Below are 18,234 nucleotides of genomic sequence, written 5' to 3' on the forward strand. Positions count from 1 at the left end.
GCGCCCCTCCGACTGTCTCATTACGGTTTCTCCTTTGTCTTTGGATGTGGGGTATCTTTTCTGGTGAGTTCCAGTGTCTTCCTGTCGATGATTGTTCAGTAGTTAGTTGTGATTTTGGTGTTCTCGCAAGAGGGAGTGAGAGCACGTCCTTCTACTCCGCCATCTTGAACTAATCCCCTCCTTCCACTCATTCTCTCTTTCCTGCAATGGATTGCAAGTCTATGGGGACTCTGACCCATCTGTCTAGTCCCTGGCATGGCACCAAATAAGAATATCACAGTGCGGCAGTGCAGCTGTTGTCACCATCCTGAGTATGTGTGTGGCACAGGGCTGGGCCCAGTACACATGAGGAAACCTCCCTCACTGGCTCTGGCCTCAGGGAGCTCAGGGACTGGCTCCTAGGAGGCATGAACACTACAGAGAGGCAGCTCTAGGAGACAGGCACTCCCTGGAACCTTTGCATTCCTGTCCCATGAGGCTGGGAGCTAGGCTCTCAGGGGAATGTGGAGGCCCTGGGCTGCTGGCGGATCACCCAACATGTCCATCTCCTCTCCACAGGTCGAGCTGTCCTCTTGGGACTGTCCCTCTAGAGACTAGGGCTGTGATGGAGTTCTCACGCAGGGGTTCTGTGCCTGGACAACTCTTACCCGCCTTCCTGCTGCCCCTGTGGGCCCACAGCTCCTGCCCAGGCTGCTGGTCAAGTGGACGGGGCGGAGTCGAGATGCACTCACCATTAATGATATTTCCAGGCAACATCCGGCTGGCTGTGTGTTTCCGATAATGAGATGTCAGGATCCATCCACTCATCCATGCATCTCAGATGTATCTTTCCCCAGTGTCTTTCATGGCGGTCCTTTGGGAGCACAAAGCAGGGTGTGGCTAAGAGGAGGGAGGCTGGGCCATGGCATCTGTCATCCATCACTCCCCAGCACTTAGCACCAGGGTGCCCTGGAGGCCTGACGTGAGCTATTTCAGCAGCAAACACAAGTCCCAGAGAAGATGCATCACTGCCTGTGCATTTGCGTCCTAGCAGCTCTGGCATTAGCCTGTGAGGGCCCGCCTGACCTCACAGGTGGTTCTCTGGGCAGCAGTTTGTACCAGCGTTGGATGTTTTACTGATCAGGCACCTCCTTCATGCCTAGCCCAGTGTCAGGCCCAAGTTTATCCCTAGGAGACTGTCAATCTGCAGGTTGCTTGGTGACCTCTCAGGACACCTCATCTTGGGGGTCAGGTGCCCTCCAGGTGTCACCATCTCCATATCCAGCGAAGAGCACTGGTCAAGAGTGTGGGCTTCAGAGTCAGAACAACCATTTTGACTCCAGAAACCTGTGACTTACTAGCTCTGACCTTGAGTTTTTTTATTAATAGGCTTTATTTTTTAAGAGCAGTTTTAGGTGCACAAAATTGAGCGGAAAGTACGGAGAGTTCCCATGTACTCCCTGCCCCCACACTTGAGGGTACTGTCACGAGCCTCAGTTTTCCTCATCTGTACAATGGGGGAAATAACGATCTCCTGCTCACAGGTACAAATGAGGTAATGCAGTTGGGTCCTACCGTGTCGTAAGTGCTTACCACACAGTGGCTACTTTATCCTCTTGCCTGTGGCCCGTCTGATGCTGACCTTTGTCTCAGGTGACAGGAACACCCTCGAAAGGCTTTGATGAGAAGGCGTACCTGGCAGCCAAGCAGCTGAAGCCTGGAGAGGACCCCTACAGACAGCATGCCTTCAACCAGCTGGAGAGCGACAAGCTGAGCCCTGACCGGCCCATCCGGGACACCCGCCATTACAGGTGTGGCCTCCATTGTGCCGGAGGAGAAGGAAAGGTGGAGGGAAGGGCCAGCAGCAGTTGGCTTTTCTTTCGTTCATGTGGATCTAAGAAATGAGGAAGATTTCCTCAGACTCAGTCCAGCTATTGAGACATTCAAACCCTTACCATCTGTCGTTTTCCTGACTCATCTTTATTTCATTGACCTCCTGAGAGCCTGAGAGGTCCAAGAAGACTTCCCAGCGAGGCCAGAGAGTTCCCTAAATACCTCAGGCTGGAATCCCAGCAAGAGTGACCTGCCAGGGAACCACGGGGAGGTCTGAAGCGTGTGGGCTAGCCTGGCATTCTTGGTGCCCGTCTGGTGATGTCTGAGGTGAAGAGGGGCCGCCAGCCCTGCCTGCACTGTGCAAACAGTAGAGTGCTGTGCACCGCCCCACTGGCATCCCTTTCCTTCCTCTCTTCCTGCCCCACTGCCGCCACTTCCTCAGCAACTCCCAGAAATGCTTGGCAGTCTTGCTCTTTGTTCTCCCAGAGTGGTAGGTGGCAGAGGCCCTAGACCAGGAGCAAGGACACCTTCCATGCTGATCCCAGCTCGGACTCTGCTCAGTGTGAGGGGGCAAGTCATCAGCCCCCTCCCTGGTTCAGGCCGTTGTAGTGTCCCGTCTGGAGGATACGAGCCTCCACCTCCAATCTCTCCTCTTCCTGCCCTCACCTATGGGGACAGTCTAAGCTCCTTTCCCTGAGGTACAAGCCACCTGGTCCCCTCTGAGCCTCTGCTCCTTTGCACCCAGTCCTTGGTGCTCCCTCGGTCCTGGACTCCTCTGGCCTCCCTCCTTGTTTGCACACACAGGCCGCTTCCTCTGCCTGAACGCCTCCCCGCCACACCCTTACGACTCTCCTCAGTGTCCTCTCCTCCGGGGAAAGTTCCTTGCCACTCCAGGCTGGTTTGGGGGCCTCCTCTGTGCTCTGTGCAGACATCGATCAAGGCAGCGAGGGGGGGTTGGAGCTGACCCACTCGTGCGCCTGCAGCTTTGAATGGCCAGCATGGGCTGCGTTGGAGCTGGCTGTGTGCCCAGCGCCGGGCAGGTCCTGGTTTGAGGGTAGGCGAGGGTGACTTGGGTCAAGATTGCTTTTCCTTCTGAAGCAGCTACTCTGCAGCACAACGGATGTGTGTGAGATAAAGGTGCAGAAGGGGGCCTGCTTCTAGCACCTTCCTTGTCACTCACAGAGACCAGAAGTCCAGTGGGCTTGGCATCCTTCCTGGGCACTAGATCCTTGGGGTTCAAAGACAGAGACCTGGGGCCATAGAGGTCAGTACAGGGGGGCTGCGTGCCCAGGAAGTGACTGCTTCTCCCAGGGCTCTCTATCTCAACAGACCAAGCCCCCTCCCACCCCCAAACCCACAAGCCTCTGGGAGGAGAGGCACTTGGGACGCCTGGCTTCCCAGGGCAGAGGTGAATTTCTCTACCTCTCCCACTGCCCGACACCCTCTCTCAAGGAGGATTGTTTTAAGGCCTCTCAGGATTTCTCCGGTGGGGGTCCCAGGCTAGTGGAACTTGCCTGTCTGACCTGGGCTGCTCTGCAGGGCAGGCAGTGGGCCTGGGAATTCAGCTGTAAGCCGCTGTCAGTGGAATGAATGCCATAATGAAAAAACAGTCACCGCTGGAATAGTCAGAGCAATTGTAATAAAGAAGATTGCCATGAAAACTAGCACTGCGGCTGCCTCCCCGCCGCGGCCCCAGGAGCACCAATAAATGCATTCACAGAAGCATTCGCAGAACCGACAAGGATGAGGCCTGGCAGGGATGCATCATTTTAATTCCCTTTTCTGAGCATGGGGAAGCCAATGGGCCCCAAATGTGGTGTCTGGAGAAGGCGGAGCGCAGAGCTGCTGGGGGAGGGAGTGAGGTAGGGGGAACTGCCTTTGATGTGTCCTCAGAGACTTGGTTTCCCCTAGGTGTCCCAGGGCCCATGGGAAGAGTGAGGCTGCTCCCCTGCGTGGTGTCACCAGGTGGCTGTTAATGGTGGCAGCGAGAGGGAGGAATTCACGGGAGGGCAGGATGGGAACGATTCCTCTCCAGATCCCACGAGATGTCAGGAGCTGCTCCATCTGAAGGAAGAAGCTACAGGGTGTCAGAGACAAAGAGACGCCATTTTCCCTCTTCTCCCCTCCGCCATTTTGTCTCTCTTGGCTGCCCCATCGGGCAGGGAGTTCTGTCTGTTGGTCCGGGACTTGATCCTGGGGCCTGTGTGGTGCCTATACACGTCGATCCCTCCTCGACACTTCAGTGACTGTGGGGCTCCGAGGGCTCTAGGTCTTTTGTAAAGAGCACCCAGGCCTGGGAAGGTCCCCCAACCTGTGCTTCCCTCCAAGGACTCCAGGCTGGGCGGCCTGAGTGGGGTGGGCATGGGTGTGGAGGCTCAGGGCCCATGCCTGGCTTCAGGGGGCAGCAGGCTGGCCAAAGAGAAGCTAAAACCTGCCCTGAGAACACTCTCACAGCTGCCCTCTGACCTCTCTGCTCTCTTCTCAGTTGCCCATCCGTGTCCTATTCCTCGGACTTGCCGGCCACCAGCGTCATCATCACCTTCCACAATGAAGCCCGCTCTACCCTCCTGCGCACGGTGAAAAGGTAAGCCCCACCTTGGATCTTTCATCTCAGTGGTGCTGCTCCCCCAGGCCTCGGGGATCTGCTGGGCCCTGGCAGGGGAGGACAGTGAGACTGGATGCTGTGGCCAGATGGCGTGAAGACCAGCGGGCACTGGCAGGGGGGGTTCTTCCCTTCTGAGAGGCTGAGGCTGGTGCATCAGGGTCAGGGAGACCCAAGAAGTCCAGCTGTTAGCGAGATGCACAAACACAAGGTCAGGTCCCCAGGACTCGGGCAGAAATGCAGGGGTCAGGAGCCCAGGGCGGTGGGGACGGATGTGAGGCCTCAGGTGGATGGATGCCAGCCCAGTAGGCACCTGTCAGCGATTCAGAGAGCGGTGCCCCTCCTGTTCTCCTAAGCTTGGCCCCGTGGTCAAGTTTGACTTCTACTCACCTCATTTCTTAATGAACTTAGATAAGAATAGGATTCGGGGGCTTCCCTGGTGGTGCAGTGGTTGAGAGTCTGCCTGCCGATGCAGGGGACACGGGTTCGTGCCCCGGTCTGGGAAGATCCCACGTGCCGCGGAGCGGCTGGGCCCGTGAGCCATGGCCACTGAGCCTGCGTGTCCGGAGCCTGTGCTCCGCAACGGGAGAGGCCACAACAGTGAGAGGCCTGCGTGCCACAAAAAAAAAAAAAAAAAAAAGAATAGGATTCGGAATGGAGTACCCAGTGATATTCCAGGGATTAAAGAAGTCTAGGTTTCCTTCACCAGGGAGTGAAGGAGGAGGAGGGATGGTGGGAGGGAAAGAGTTGGCGGGGGAGCTTTCTGAGGACACCCCCCTGACCCATCAGGCCAGAAGGAGCCTCGCTAGCTTTCCAAGCAGACAGCTTCGGGGCCAGCGGGGGTTGTCCTCAGGTGGGCTTGTTAAGTCCAGGTAGCCAGAGCAGCTAAGGTCCTGCCTCAACAGCTAAACTAGGGCAGTCCCTACCCCCCATCTGGGGTGGGTCCCAAGTACCTGAGGGTCCAGGCAGCAGGGTCGGCAGGGTCTTAGAGGAGCCTGAGGAACACACTGCCCCTCAGCCATTGACCAGGGCCCAGAAGGTTTGCTAGCAGCTGCCCATGGCCAGCGTGCTGGCTTCCGAGGTGGGCGGTGGGGGAACCCATGGCAGGAAGAAGGAAGTAGAAGGTGGCCCCTAAATCTGGGCTTCTCTGTCCCCGTCACCCCTCCAGCGTCCTGAACAGAACTCCTGCCAGCCTGCTCCAGGAGATCATTCTAGTGGATGACTGCAGTTCAGATCGTAAGTATGCACCTTCTTTTTTTGCACCCCTTCACACCCCATTTCCCCAGAATGCCAAGGGAAGCGCTCTTGAGGTTGTTCTGGCCACCACAGGCTGACCCCTGCTCCCCACGGGGACCTTCAGGCTTTTCTAGGTGCCCTCCCTGGCTCAGCTCCCGGGTGCAAAAGGAGTGGTGTTGCTTTGATGGGACACCAGTGAGATGCCATTTAAAAAAAAATTAAACTGCATCAGCAGCATCCTTCATTATCACAACTGCCACGTGCAGAATATTGTCCCCACAATCTAGCTCCGAGGCTGTTGGACTGGTGACAGTGCTGGTGCTCTCTGGTGCCCCCTGGGGGGTAATGCCACAAGTACAGGCAGTCCTCAGCCTGGCCGGGGAGTGGAGGACAGGGCAATCCTTTGGCCAGTGGAGATGACCACTCTCCTGCGTGCCTCGCCTTCCCCTGGGCCTGGTCTGGAGAAGCTCCTGGGAAGTTCCAGTAGTGGTCGAACCACATGTGGTCTGATGTCAGTATCTGAATGAGCTTGCTTCCTTCTCTCCACCCTCAGCTGAAGACTGTCTTCTCCTGACCAGGATCACCAAGGTCAAATGCCTGCGCAATGACCGGCGGGAAGGTAAGTTCTTGGACCCTAGGTGCCACCGCGGACCTCTTTTGATCTAGACTTCTGCACCTCCCCGCTCCCTTTTGGTGCCATGTCATACCAAGCCAGCGTGGTCCTGCTGCATTCCTGGTGGCCAGGACCAAGGTCTGGGGAAAGACCCTCTTGCTATCTTGGGTCAGCCCCTATCACAGTATGACTGTAGGTAAGTAGCTCTACTTCCGGCTGCCTTCGTTGTCTCTCATGAGAAATGGGAATAATAATAGTACCCTTTCTGTCCTGCACAGTTATCGTAAGGATTAAATACTTTGAGAAAACCACAGGGCAGTATAAAGCAGATGTGACCTCACTTCCAATCAAGAGGTGTTTTGGAGCACCGACTACAACATAGGATTGTACACGGCACTCTAGGGGACACAAAAGAAGTATAAATATGGTCCCCGCCCTCGGAGAGCTTATTATGGAGCTGAGGCTGGTTATAATTATACGGGGGTAGAAAGGAGACGGAGGAGAGGGGAATGATCGGAGAGGGCGCCTGGATTGGGTGAAGGGGTTGTGAGACAGATGCATAGGGCACAAGGGAGGGCGATCCAGGCCCGGGGACTCCGCGAGCAAAGGCATCAGTCCGGCCTGGGTACAGGAAGTACTAACAGCCTCCTCCTACGTTTCCTGCGTTCTCACCCTGTAGCATTCACTCTGCCCACCTTCTCATGTTCAGTCCTCATAACAGCCCATCATTCTGTTTTGCAAATAAAGAAACTGGGGTTTAAGAAGGTTCAGTAATTTGCCTGGAGTGATGAATAAAGAACCAGGATTCCACCCCGGGGCAGGGGGCCCACCCAGAGCCCAGCCTCTTAACCTCCCTCTACTTAGTCTCCCCCTTCCTGGGAGAATTGGGCCTGGTCAGCACGAGGAATGAGTGGGGTGAGGATAGATGACGGGGGGCATTTAGACTTGATAAAGCAGAGAATAGGGAGCCACTGAAGGTGAGAGAGGGAGAGAGAGAGAAAAAGAGAGGGAGAGAGAGAGGAAGGAAAAAGGGAAGGAAGGAAGGAAGGAGGGAGGGAGGGAGGGATGGAAGGAGGGAGGGAGGGAGGGAGGGAGGGATGGAAGGAGGGAGGGAGGGAGGAAAGAAAGGAAGGAAGGAAAGAAAGAGATGTGCTGGGTGTATTTAAGAAAGTCCAGTCAGGCCGAAGTGACCTTCAAACTGGAATGGAAGAGGCCAGAGAGAGATCTCTCCCAAGCCCTGGGTTGCAGGTGCCTTTAGGCCTGGGAGTATGCTGTTCCCTGGGGTTTTACCCAACACAGATGTAAATTTATGATTAGGTGCTTTACAGCTCCCTATGGAGTAGAAGGATGGGGCAGTAGAGTGCCGGGCAGAGGTGTGGCCAGGGAAACCTCCCCACACCAGTGGCTGCTCTGTCAGGGGCAGGACCATCTGGGTCTCCTCTCTCCTGATCAGGCAAGTCCCCAGCTCCGACCAGGGTGCTGCCAAAAGCAAGGCCATTTTTTGACAGTTGACGAGCCTTCGGCGAGACTGGGGAATGAGGTAGAAGCAGAGTAGAATCTCTGCACATGTCGGCTTCCTGGGCACCACGCACTGTCCCCAAGAGGCAGGGATTATTCTCTCTGAATCTTCTGGATAAGAAAACTAAGGCTCAGGGCTTCCCTGGTGGCGCAGTGGTTGAGGGTCCGCCTGCCGATGCAGGGGACACGGGTTCGTGCCCCGGTCCGGGAGGATCCCACATGCCGCAGAGCGGCTGGGCCCGTGAGCCATGGCCGCTGAGCCTGCGTGTCCAGAGCCTGTGCTCCGCAATGGGAGAGGCCACAACAGTGAGAGGCCCGCGTACGGAAAAAAAAAAAAAAAAGAGAAAACTAAGGCTCAGAGAGGTTAAATAATATGCTACAGTTAGTGAAGGGGCTGGCATACTAACTCCAGCTTGTCTTAGTCTAGAAGACTCTGCATGTCACAGAGGATAGTGCAGCTGGAGGGGACCACCCTGAGGTTCCTAAGTGGTGGTTTCTGGCTCTCCTTTGGTACCAAACCACACTTTCTTGCAACTTCTGTTCACTAAACTCTGACTGTTCATCATTGTGTCCCCAGAGTCCAGTGTCTGACATGCAGAGGGCACTCAGAGAATAACCTTGGAGTAATGATGGTTGATGGATGGGTGAGAGAAAGAAAAAGAGGGAGGGAAGAAATCAAGAAATATGAAGTAAACTTAAAGCCCAATAACTCAGAGGAAACCTCAGCCCTAAGGGGCGGAGAGCCCTGAGACTTTGGGGGGACGGCTGAGCAAATTGGCTCAGTCCCAGCACCATCCTTTGTCCCTTCCCATTGCAGGGCTGATCCGGTCCCGAGTTCGCGGGGCAGATGTGGCCACAGCTGCTGTCCTCACCTTTCTGGACAGCCACTGTGAAGTGAACACCGAGTGGCTGCAGCCCATGCTGCAGCGGGTGAAGGAGGTAAGTCTCTCTGTCCCTGGGGGAGCTCTGGACGTGCCCACATGTTCTTGGCATGAGGGGGGGGGGGTGATGAACGGTCTCTGGAGTTGGGCAGGCAGAGTAGGAAGCCTAAATGGTCTGCTCCCTCCTGAGTAACCTCATCTCATTGAGCTTTCGCATCTGAAAACAGGGATAATTGTAATATTTGTCCGACTGGGTTGTGGTGAGAATTAAATTGGCTGAAAGCCTGGGTGAGCCACAAAGCTCCTACTACGAATGGGTGGTGTTGTTTTCCTCCTGAGGGAGTGATGAGGAGTGAGGGTGAGTCAGGCTGGGAAGCCTGAGGAGGAGGGAGGAGAGGATGGTGTTCTCAAGCAGGGGGACCCTCCCATGTGCCTGCTGTTCTCTAGAATGGGGAGGACTTGGACATATGGAGCATAGGATGAGGTGATTTCAACTCAACCATAAGAGGCAAATAACCCAATTTAAAAATGAGAAAAGGGGCTTCCCTGGTGGCGCAGTGGTTAAGAATCCACCTGCCAGTGCAGAGGACACAGGTTCGAGCCCTTGTCCGGGAAGATCCCACAGGCCGCGGAACAACTAAGCCCATGTGCCACAACTTCTGAGCCTGAGCTCTAGAGCTCGCGAGCCACAACTACTGAGCCCGTGTGCCACAACTACTGAGCCCGCGTGCCACAACTACTGAAGCCCGGGCGCCTAGAGCCCATGCTCCGCCACAAGAGAAGCAACCACATTGAGAAGCCTGCGCACCACAATGGAAAATAGACAAATGGTCAACAAGCACATGAAATGATGCTCAACGTTAAGTCATTAGGGAAATGCAAGTCAAAACCACAGTGAGGTACCACTTGATACCTACAGGATGGTTATAATCAAAAGGATGGAGAGTACAAGTGCTGGTGAGGATGTAGATAAATAGAAGTCTTTATACATTGCTGGGGAGCATGTTTTCCACTTTGGAAAACAGTCTGGCACTTCCTCAAAAGTTTAAACGTAGAGTTACCATATGACCCAGCAATTCCACTGCTAGGTGTATACTCAAGAGAAATGAAAACATACCCCACACAAAAACTTGTGCCTGAGTGTTCAGCGCAGTGTTATTCAGAATAGCTGAAACATGGAAACAGCAAAATGTCTATCAACCATGAATGGATAAACAGAATGTGATATATCCATACAGTGGAATACTGTTCAGCCATAAAAAGAATGAAGTAATGATACATGTTACAATATGGATGAACTTTGAAGACCTTATGCTAAGTGAAAGAAGCCAGTAACAAAAACTGCTTATTATATGATTCCATTTATATGAAATGTCCAGAATAAATAAATCCATACAAATACAAAGTGGATTAGTGGTTGTCAGGGGCTGGAGGGAGGGGGGTATGGGGAGTGGCTGCTGATGGTACAGGGTTTCTTATTGGGGTGATGAAAATGTTTTGGAATTAGAGAGTGGTGACGGTGCCACAACCTTGTGAATATACTACAAACCCCTGAATTGTACACTTTAAAATGGCGAATTTTATGGTATATCAACGATATCTAATAAAATTGTTATAAAAATGTGAATTCAATCTCAATACAAAAAGTCTATAGAAAGGATAAGGTGAGGCCCCCATAGAACACTGTGGGAGACCGTGGATGGTCTCCCCTGATCTGCCACGTCCCACATTTTTGTCGTCCTGAGACGGAGTGTGAACTGAGGAGCAGAGCTGGATTCCAAGTTGCAGACAAGAGGATCTTGAGGGTCAGCACAGAATGCAGAGAGAGGAGGGAGAAGAAGCTCTGTTCCCTGTCCCTCCATGGAGGGAGAAAGAAGAGAACAGACATCCTGCTGATGGAGGGCAATTAAGTTTTGCACGTGGTATATGATAGAATCCACCACCACCACTATCCCCCCACCGCTCACCCCCAGAAAAAAACCTTTAGTAAAGTTGACGTATTACCCACCAATGTTTTGGAGGTGGATTTGGAGGTGGAGTTTGTCTGGGAGATGATGAAGGGAGTGTGAGTCTGACTTTGAAGTGGATGTGGCATGAGAGGCGTGCCACCCAGGTTACACAGGTTACTGCAGGGTCCCTGCCCTTAAGCTGCCGGTTGTCCAGTTGGGAAGACTCAACCTCAACATGTACAAAGATGGACGACAATTAGTAAAACAACAGTTCAAACCAGCAACAGAAGATCCACATCAGGCAGCATCTGATTCACTGTCCCAGGAATTGTCTGGTCTGTAATTGTGAGAGCAGGTTAAAAGAGGAAGAAGTCCGGGCTTCCCTGGTGGCGCGGTGGTTGAGAGTCCGCCTGCCGATGCAGGGGACGTGGGTTCGTGCCCCGGTCCGGGAGGATCCCGCGTGCCGCGGAGCGGCTGGGCCCGTGAGCCATGGCCGCGGAGCCTGCGCGTCCAGAGCCTGTGCTCCGCAACGGGAGAGGCCACAGCGGTGAGAGTCCTGCGTACCGCAAAAAAAAAAAAAAAGAGGAAGAAGTCCTCAGCCTGCAGCAATCAGGGAGGGCTTTACTGAGGAGGTGAGATCCTGGCAGGGCTCAACATGATGTGAGAGGAAGAGTCTGGGAGAGCATCGTGCCCATGAGACCCAAGAGGGACCTTCCAGGAGCCTAGATGTGGTGATGCAGGACAGCTCCTGGGAGCCTAACGTGTCCTGCAGGAGGTGCTGAGTGCCCAATGCCTCGAAGAGAACTTCTTCACAGAGCAGGCAGTTGGGCCTTTATTCACAGAGTCCCTGGCCTCACGCCATCTCATGTGTGCTCTCCTAGGATCACACCCGCGTGGTGAGCCCCATCATTGATGTCATCAGTCTGGATAATTTCGCCTACCTTGCTGCATCTGCTGACCTTCGGGGAGGTGGGTCCGGCTCCCAGGGGAGGGGCTCTAGACCTGAAAGGAGGCAGGTGAGGGCAGGCAAAAGCCCTGGCTTGGTGCCCTTCTTCCCAACTGTGCCAGAGAGTCTCACTCTCCCACCCCCTTTACCTCTAGAAAACGAAAGGGGATTGTGTAGAGCCGTGGGGTTGGGGACGAAGGGCCAGAGCTGGCAGTGGCAGGCTCCTGGCACAATCAGGGACGGAGCCAAGCTAGTCTCTGGTCTTTCCCTCCTCCCAAACTTTGACACATCCTTCTCAAATACTGCCAGCCCGGGGACCATTGCCACAAGTCCTGGCAGATTAACATGATATGACTGCTGTCCTGGGGGTGAGGAAGGGGGAGCCCTCGACTTTGCACGGTTTCCTAACCTGTACGCCTGGAAATGGTCTAGACCTGGCCAAATATGGTAGTTATTGGCCACATTTGGCTATTGAGCTCTTGAAATGTGACCAGTCAGAACTGAGATATGCTGTAAGAAAAAATACACACCAGGTTTTGAAGACTTAGTATGACAGAATATAAAATATCTCATTAATAATTTTTTGTGGGGCTTCCCTGGTGGCGCAGTGGTTGAGAGTCTGCCTGCCGATGCAGGGGATGTGGGTTTGTGCCCCGGTCCGGGAGGATCCCACATGCCGCGGAGCGGCTGGGCCCGTGAGCCATGGCCGCTAAGCCTGCGCGTCCGGGGCCTGTGCTCCACGACGGGAGAGGCCACAGCAGTGAGAGGCCTGCGTACCTCAAAAAAAAAAATAAATAAATAAATATTTTTTTGTATTATGAATATGATCATCAATGATAATGATTGAAATGATAGTATTTTGGATATAGTGCATTAAAAATACATTATTCGGGCTTCCCTGGTGGTGCAGTGGTTGAGAGTCCACCGGCCGATGCAGGGGACATGGGTTCGTGCCCCGGTCCGGGAAGATCCCACATGCCACGGAGCGGCTGGGCCCGTGAGCCATGGCTGCTGAGCCTGCGCGTCCGGAGCCTGTGCTCCGCAACGGGAGAGGCCACAACGGTGAGAGGCCCGCATAGAGCAAAAAAAAAAAAAAAAAAAAAAAAAAACGACATTATTCAAATTAATCTCATATGTTCTTCTTACTTTTTGATATGGCCACTGGAAAAATTTAAATTGCGTGTGTGGCTTGTGTCTCCGGCTTGCAATGTATTTCTTTTGGGCAGCTCTGGTCTAGACTTTAGAACTGTGCTCTCCAATACAGTAGATAATAGCCACTTTGGGCTATGTAAATTTAAATTAATTAAATTAAGTAAAATTCAAAACTCAGTTCCTAAGTTGCCCTAGCAGCATTTCAAGTGCTCAATAACCACATGTGACTAGTGTCTGCCATGTTGGACAGTGCAGATATAGGACATTTCCATCATTGCAGCAAGTTCTATTGGGCAGGCTGCTCCAGAGAATCTGTTGCCAGGAGCTAATGCGCAGAGTGGATTTCCTATTTGGGGCTCGGATTTCCAATAAATGGACACAGTCGTTAGTTAGATGTTGAGGCTGAGTGGGATTCTGAAGGGAGCCAGGCATTTCTCCTTAGGGAAAACACCTCAGGACCTTTGCACTTGCTGTTCCCCCACCTGGAATTCCCTTTCCCTACATGTCTGCAAGGATCAGTTCTTCATTCAGGTCTCTACTCAAATGTTACCTCCTCAGAGAGCCTTTCCTGGCTACCCTTACTAGAATAGCATGGGTCCCCCTCCTTTCTTTTCTTTCGTTTTTTTTTTTTTTTAGCACTTTTCAACCGCAACTGACATATTATCCATTTACTGATTTATCTTTGTAAGTCTTTGTCTTACCCAGTAGATTGAAACTCCATGAGGACAGGGACCTGTCTCGTTCTGAATGAAGGAATGACTACATGAGTTGCCCAGGGCCCTCTACAAGCTGGGCTCTGATCAAGGGAGACTCTCAGGGGTGGTGGAGTGAGGGGACAAGAGCCCCCGAGCCCCATCCTCACCCTAGTCTGTCCCTTAGGATTTGACTGGAGCCTGCATTTCAAGTGGGAGCAGATCCCTCTGGAGCAGAAGATTGCCCGGACAGACCCCACCAAGCCCATAAGGTCAGGACTGCTGTGGGCTCTGGAGAGACCCCTTCCTTCCCTGAGTCAGGGGCTTTGGAGGCTCCTGGGAGGGCCATTTCAGTTGCCAGGGCTCCTAGGGGTGCACGATCCAAGGGCTAACTCTGTTCTGGGCCCTGGGGAGAGAGAGGCCAGAGGCCAACAAGCGGGCCAGATATCTGACCCCAGTGACTCTGCAAGTGGGGGATGCTAGGGCAAATGGCCTGGGCCCTGGGGCCGTCTAGAGGGGCTCAGATTTTCCAGCTCATGTGTTGCCTCTTTCCTCTCCTTGCTCCCAGGACGCCTGTCATAGCTGGAGGAATCTTCGTGATTGACAAGTCTTGGTTTAACCACTTGGGAAAGTATGATGCCCAGATGGACATCTGGGGGGGAGAGAATTTTGGTAAGTTGGGAAATAACCACAATAACAATAATGGGTAACCTGGATGGAGTGTTTTCTATATGTAAGGCCCTAAGGATGTTACACATATTGACTCCTTAAATCCTCACAATGAATCTCTGAAGTAAATACTATTATATCTCCATTCTACTGGTAAAGAGACTGAGGCACAGAGAGGTTAAGTAATTTGTCCAGAGCCACACAGCTAGTCCACAAAGAGATTAGGTGGTCAGGGAGAACGTGTGGCCACATGGCTAGACATGTGTATGGAGGAAGCACATGGCTGCTTCCCTACAAGAAAGGCTGAGGGTGGTGTTTGCAGTAGGGGTTGGTGGTTAAACGTAAGCAATGGGGTCAGATGGCCTGGGTGCAAATCCTGGCCCTACCACCTATAAACTGTTTGGCCCTGGGCAAGTGAAAGCCTCTCTGAGCCTCAGTTTCCCCAAGAGGCTGTTATAAGTACAAAGTGAGATGAGGGGGGTGAAGATGCTGGCAGCCATTATTATTATTATGAGGCCATAGGAACCCTTTAGCCCCACAAGGAAAGGGAAGAGCCAGTGAACCCCCAGTGTCGCTGGTGAGGTTCAGGTGAGATAAAGGCTGGGTACAGATGGAACATCTGATGTGGGTAGTTTAAGGGGGGTTTATAACAGGGCCTATTTACACGGCGTGGGCAAGTTACAGGGAACCACAAGGGCCAGGGTAGGGCTGGGCTGGTGACTGCTGGGAGGTGTAGCCACCCCCAGGTCTGAAAGACAGGGAGGGAGTGCTCCCCGACAGTAGCTGTGGTCTTGGGGCACCTGCAGCCAGTCCACTGTGCCAGGTGGAAGGTGTCAGGGAATAAACACCCGCCCTCACTCTCCCCCGACCTGCTGGCTGAACTTCCTCACACAGGAAGGAAGCCCAGGGGTACAGCCCACACAGGCAGCCTCCCAGATGAGGAGCGTGGTGGAGGAGGATGGCGATCAATCCCAGGGATCCAGGAGTGGGGCAGGGTTTGTGGGGGCAGGTACCTTGAGGCTTGTGAAACACAAAGGCCTGTCCTTGCCCTGGCAGTGGACCCAGTCATTCCTTTGCAGAGCCCTTTCCCACTGCTTCCTTTTTCATCCTGGCCAGGTTTTTTGCAAAGTAAATAGGGCTGGTGGTATCTCACCCATCTGACAGATGGGCAAACTGAGGTAGACGCCACCTTCCAGATCTCAGCCGGAAACTCCACGTCTGACAGGTGTAGGTAGTCCCTTTACAGGAGCCACTTAAGTGTTGTGAGGTGTGACCCAAGTCAGAGTCTGTGTTTCTGGGAGGCAAGGACCAGGTCTTTCTTCCCTCTCTGACTGGGGCAGTGGGACAGATGGGCAGTGGGGCTCCGACTCAGGACCAGCTGGAGTGGAAACAGGCATGGGATTTTCTCCCCTTTGTAACTTACGCTTGGAAACCATTTCCAGGCAGGCATTCAGAGGAGTAAATTCTGGGAACTGGGGTGCAGTGACCCTTCCATTCTGACCTCCTTTTATGTATTTTAGGCCTAAGTGACCTCTTTTGTGTTCTCCATCTCAGCCTGAAGGGAGCTTTGGCAAATCCAGTTTCCTGTAAAGATTCAGAGGGCTGGGAAACTAATGGTCTCTGCTGCATCCAGAGGCCTTTTTCTTTTCTCCTTCCTTCTTTTTTTTTTTTTTTTTAAGGCTGGGGCCTGATGGAGAAACAAGTGAATGATCAAATAGCTAACTTCAAACTCTGCCTGAGGCCAGGGCTCAGTGATTGGGGAATTGAAAGGTGAACCACACAGGGGTTCTACGGAGGGTTTTGTTTCTGCGAAAAAATTCAAAGAAATTCCTAGGCTAGCCGTGGTGCTCAGACGTTCAGCTGCTGGAACCAGTTTTGAGCCAGGAGACTCGTCACTGATGGCTTTGGGCCTTTCAGAACTGTTCATTCGTGGAAGGAAGGGAGACGCCCAACCCGAGACTCGGTCCTGTTTCCCCTGAGAGAGCCAATCGCCGGAACCCAGAGGCCGCCTTGAGTGAGGGTGGCAAACGTGAAAACCTTGGGATTCTCATTAGGGATCCTTTTATTTTATTTTATTTTTTTTTATTTTTATTTTTTTGCTGTACGTGGGCCTCTCACTGTTGTGGCCTCTCCCATTGCGGAGCACAGGCTCCGGACGCGCAGGCTCAACGGCCATGGCTCACGGGCCCAACCGCTCCGCGGCATGTGGGATCTTCCCAGACCGGGGCACGAACCCGTGTCCCCTGCCTCGGCAGGCGGACTCTCAACCACTGCGCCACCAGGGAAGCCCAGGGATCCTTTTAAAAGGTAGTCAGATCATGTTACTCAGCTGCTCAAGACCCTGCAAGGGCTCCCGCATCACTCAGAGCAAAACCCGAAGTCCTTACACCACCTGCCCGTCCCCGACAAGCACACACCGCCAGCCCCGCCCTCGGCCCCTCCTGCCCTCCCCACACCTCGCTCCACTCCTGCCTACTGAGCTCTTACCTCTAGCTCTGTGCCCTTGCTCGTCCCTCTGCCCCGAACGCGCATCCCTAAGAGTCACGTGCCTCTTCCTCACCTCCTTCAGGCCTTGGCTCAAATGTCCCCCCCGCCCCGTCCATCGAGAACATCCCTAATCAGCCTCATTAAAACTGCAGCCTCACCCCCAACTCCACTCACCTGCTTCAGTCTCCTACCTGCTGTGCAGATGAAGTATTCTACTCATTTTCTTGTCTACTTGTATTTTGGTTTCTTCTTTTACTGAGTTCCTGTCTCCCCCCGGCTAGAGTGTAAGGGATTCTACAACGGCGTCTGACAGATCATGATCTGGTTCAAACAGTGGGACTTGCTGGACAAAGTGTGAACTTTACACTGCAGTTCTGCACCTGAGCGTGGAGGTGACCTTGGAGAGGTTATTTAACGTCTTTGAGCTTCACAGTCCTTACTAAAAACATGGGGATCATAACACCCAATGCCACCTGGTAGCTGTGAGAATTAGACATCAGCCATAAAGAGCACAGAGTGAGTGCTCGGTCAGTGGATGACGGTTACTGCTTCTGTTGTTGCCATGTTGTTGTTTTTTTTGGCTGCGCCATGCAGCTTGTGGGATCTTAGTTCCCTGACCGGGGATCGAACCTGCCCGCACCCTTGGCAATGAAAGCGCAGCGTCCTAACCACCGGACCACCAGGGAATTCCCTGTCGTTGCCCTTGTTGATAAAAATGACAATAAGTAATAGTAATGTGGACAATATGGGCTATGTGGGATGAAATGACCTAACTAGCGTAACAAAGTTAATCTGGAAGAAATGGTACCAGGATGCAGATCTTCCGTCCCCAGTTCTAAACCTCAGTTGCCGAACCAGCTGCAGGGCTCTGACCAGGAGAAGGGACAGAGGCCTGGCCGTTTGCCCGCAGACCTAGGGAAGCCCATTAACGGGGCCAACCCTGGGTGCGGGTCCAGATACGCCTGGCGTCCAGTCGTGGACCACACTGGAGAGTCACCTGGTGCACAGAGGCTGGCCAGGACGTGGGCCTTAGTCCTGCCGCCTCCGCCCCCCACTCTGCTAGTCCCTGGGAGGTCCCTGAGCAGTCGCTCCAGATGAGAGCCCCCAGACCTGGCCAGGGACCACAAGTGTCCTTACAGCCAACTGGGGAGTAGGAAGAGGAACCGAGGCTGGAACTCATGAAAAACAATGGTCTTTCGGTTTTCTGTTTTTTTTTTTAAATTAAAGACAAAAAAAAAAAAGGGCTATGGATTTTCTGGGACAGGAGGGAGGTGTTTTAATATCAAAGGGTGTCCAACTTCAGGGTTAAAATGAAAGAAAGTAGAAAATCAGAAGAGGTTCAGCCAGCTGCCGAGGTGGGTCCTTGCCGGAAGTGAAAACTGTTGAGTGGAAAACAGAGTAGGCAACGTGTGACGTCCCCTTCTGGGAGGCAGGATGGCCACTGCTCACCTCTCCCAGCACTACTAGGGACCACAGTCGTCTGTGAAAGCTCGTTCAGCGTCACACCACCACCAAAAGGAAGTATGTCTCAGTAGGGCCACTGGTAGCTGTAAATGGAGACCACCGGGGCCATGAGGGAGGTCTGGGCCAGCCAGAAAAATGCCAGCGGGTATGTGTGTGTAGAGGTATGTGTGTGTGGGATGGGTGTGTGGTGTCTGTGTGGAGTGTGTGTGAGGA

General features: G+C 53.3%; 1 protein-coding gene across 1 annotated transcript in view; it reads left to right on the forward strand.

The window, feature by feature from the left end:
- GALNT16 (polypeptide N-acetylgalactosaminyltransferase 16) overlaps nucleotides 1-18,234 on the forward strand; it is a gene marked incomplete at its 3' end in the record, with an annotated part of 98,794 nt that overhangs the window by 67,614 nt on the left and 12,946 nt on the right. Inside the window, exons 2-9 of the mRNA XM_079700677.1 lie at nucleotides 1,633-1,790; nucleotides 4,298-4,396; nucleotides 5,583-5,650; nucleotides 6,204-6,269; nucleotides 8,599-8,720; nucleotides 11,493-11,580; nucleotides 13,589-13,673; nucleotides 13,970-14,073. Of these exons, the coding sequence (XP_079556803.1) occupies nucleotides 1,633-1,790; nucleotides 4,298-4,396; nucleotides 5,583-5,650; nucleotides 6,204-6,269; nucleotides 8,599-8,720; nucleotides 11,493-11,580; nucleotides 13,589-13,673; nucleotides 13,970-14,073 (790 nt within the window). The remainder of the gene's footprint in view (nucleotides 1-1,632; nucleotides 1,791-4,297; nucleotides 4,397-5,582; nucleotides 5,651-6,203; nucleotides 6,270-8,598; nucleotides 8,721-11,492; nucleotides 11,581-13,588; nucleotides 13,674-13,969; nucleotides 14,074-18,234) is intronic.

Source organism: Hyperoodon ampullatus (assembly GCF_949752795.1).
Source record: "Hyperoodon ampullatus genome assembly, chromosome: 3".
Classification (NCBI taxonomy): domain Eukaryota; kingdom Metazoa; phylum Chordata; class Mammalia; order Artiodactyla; family Ziphiidae; genus Hyperoodon; species Hyperoodon ampullatus.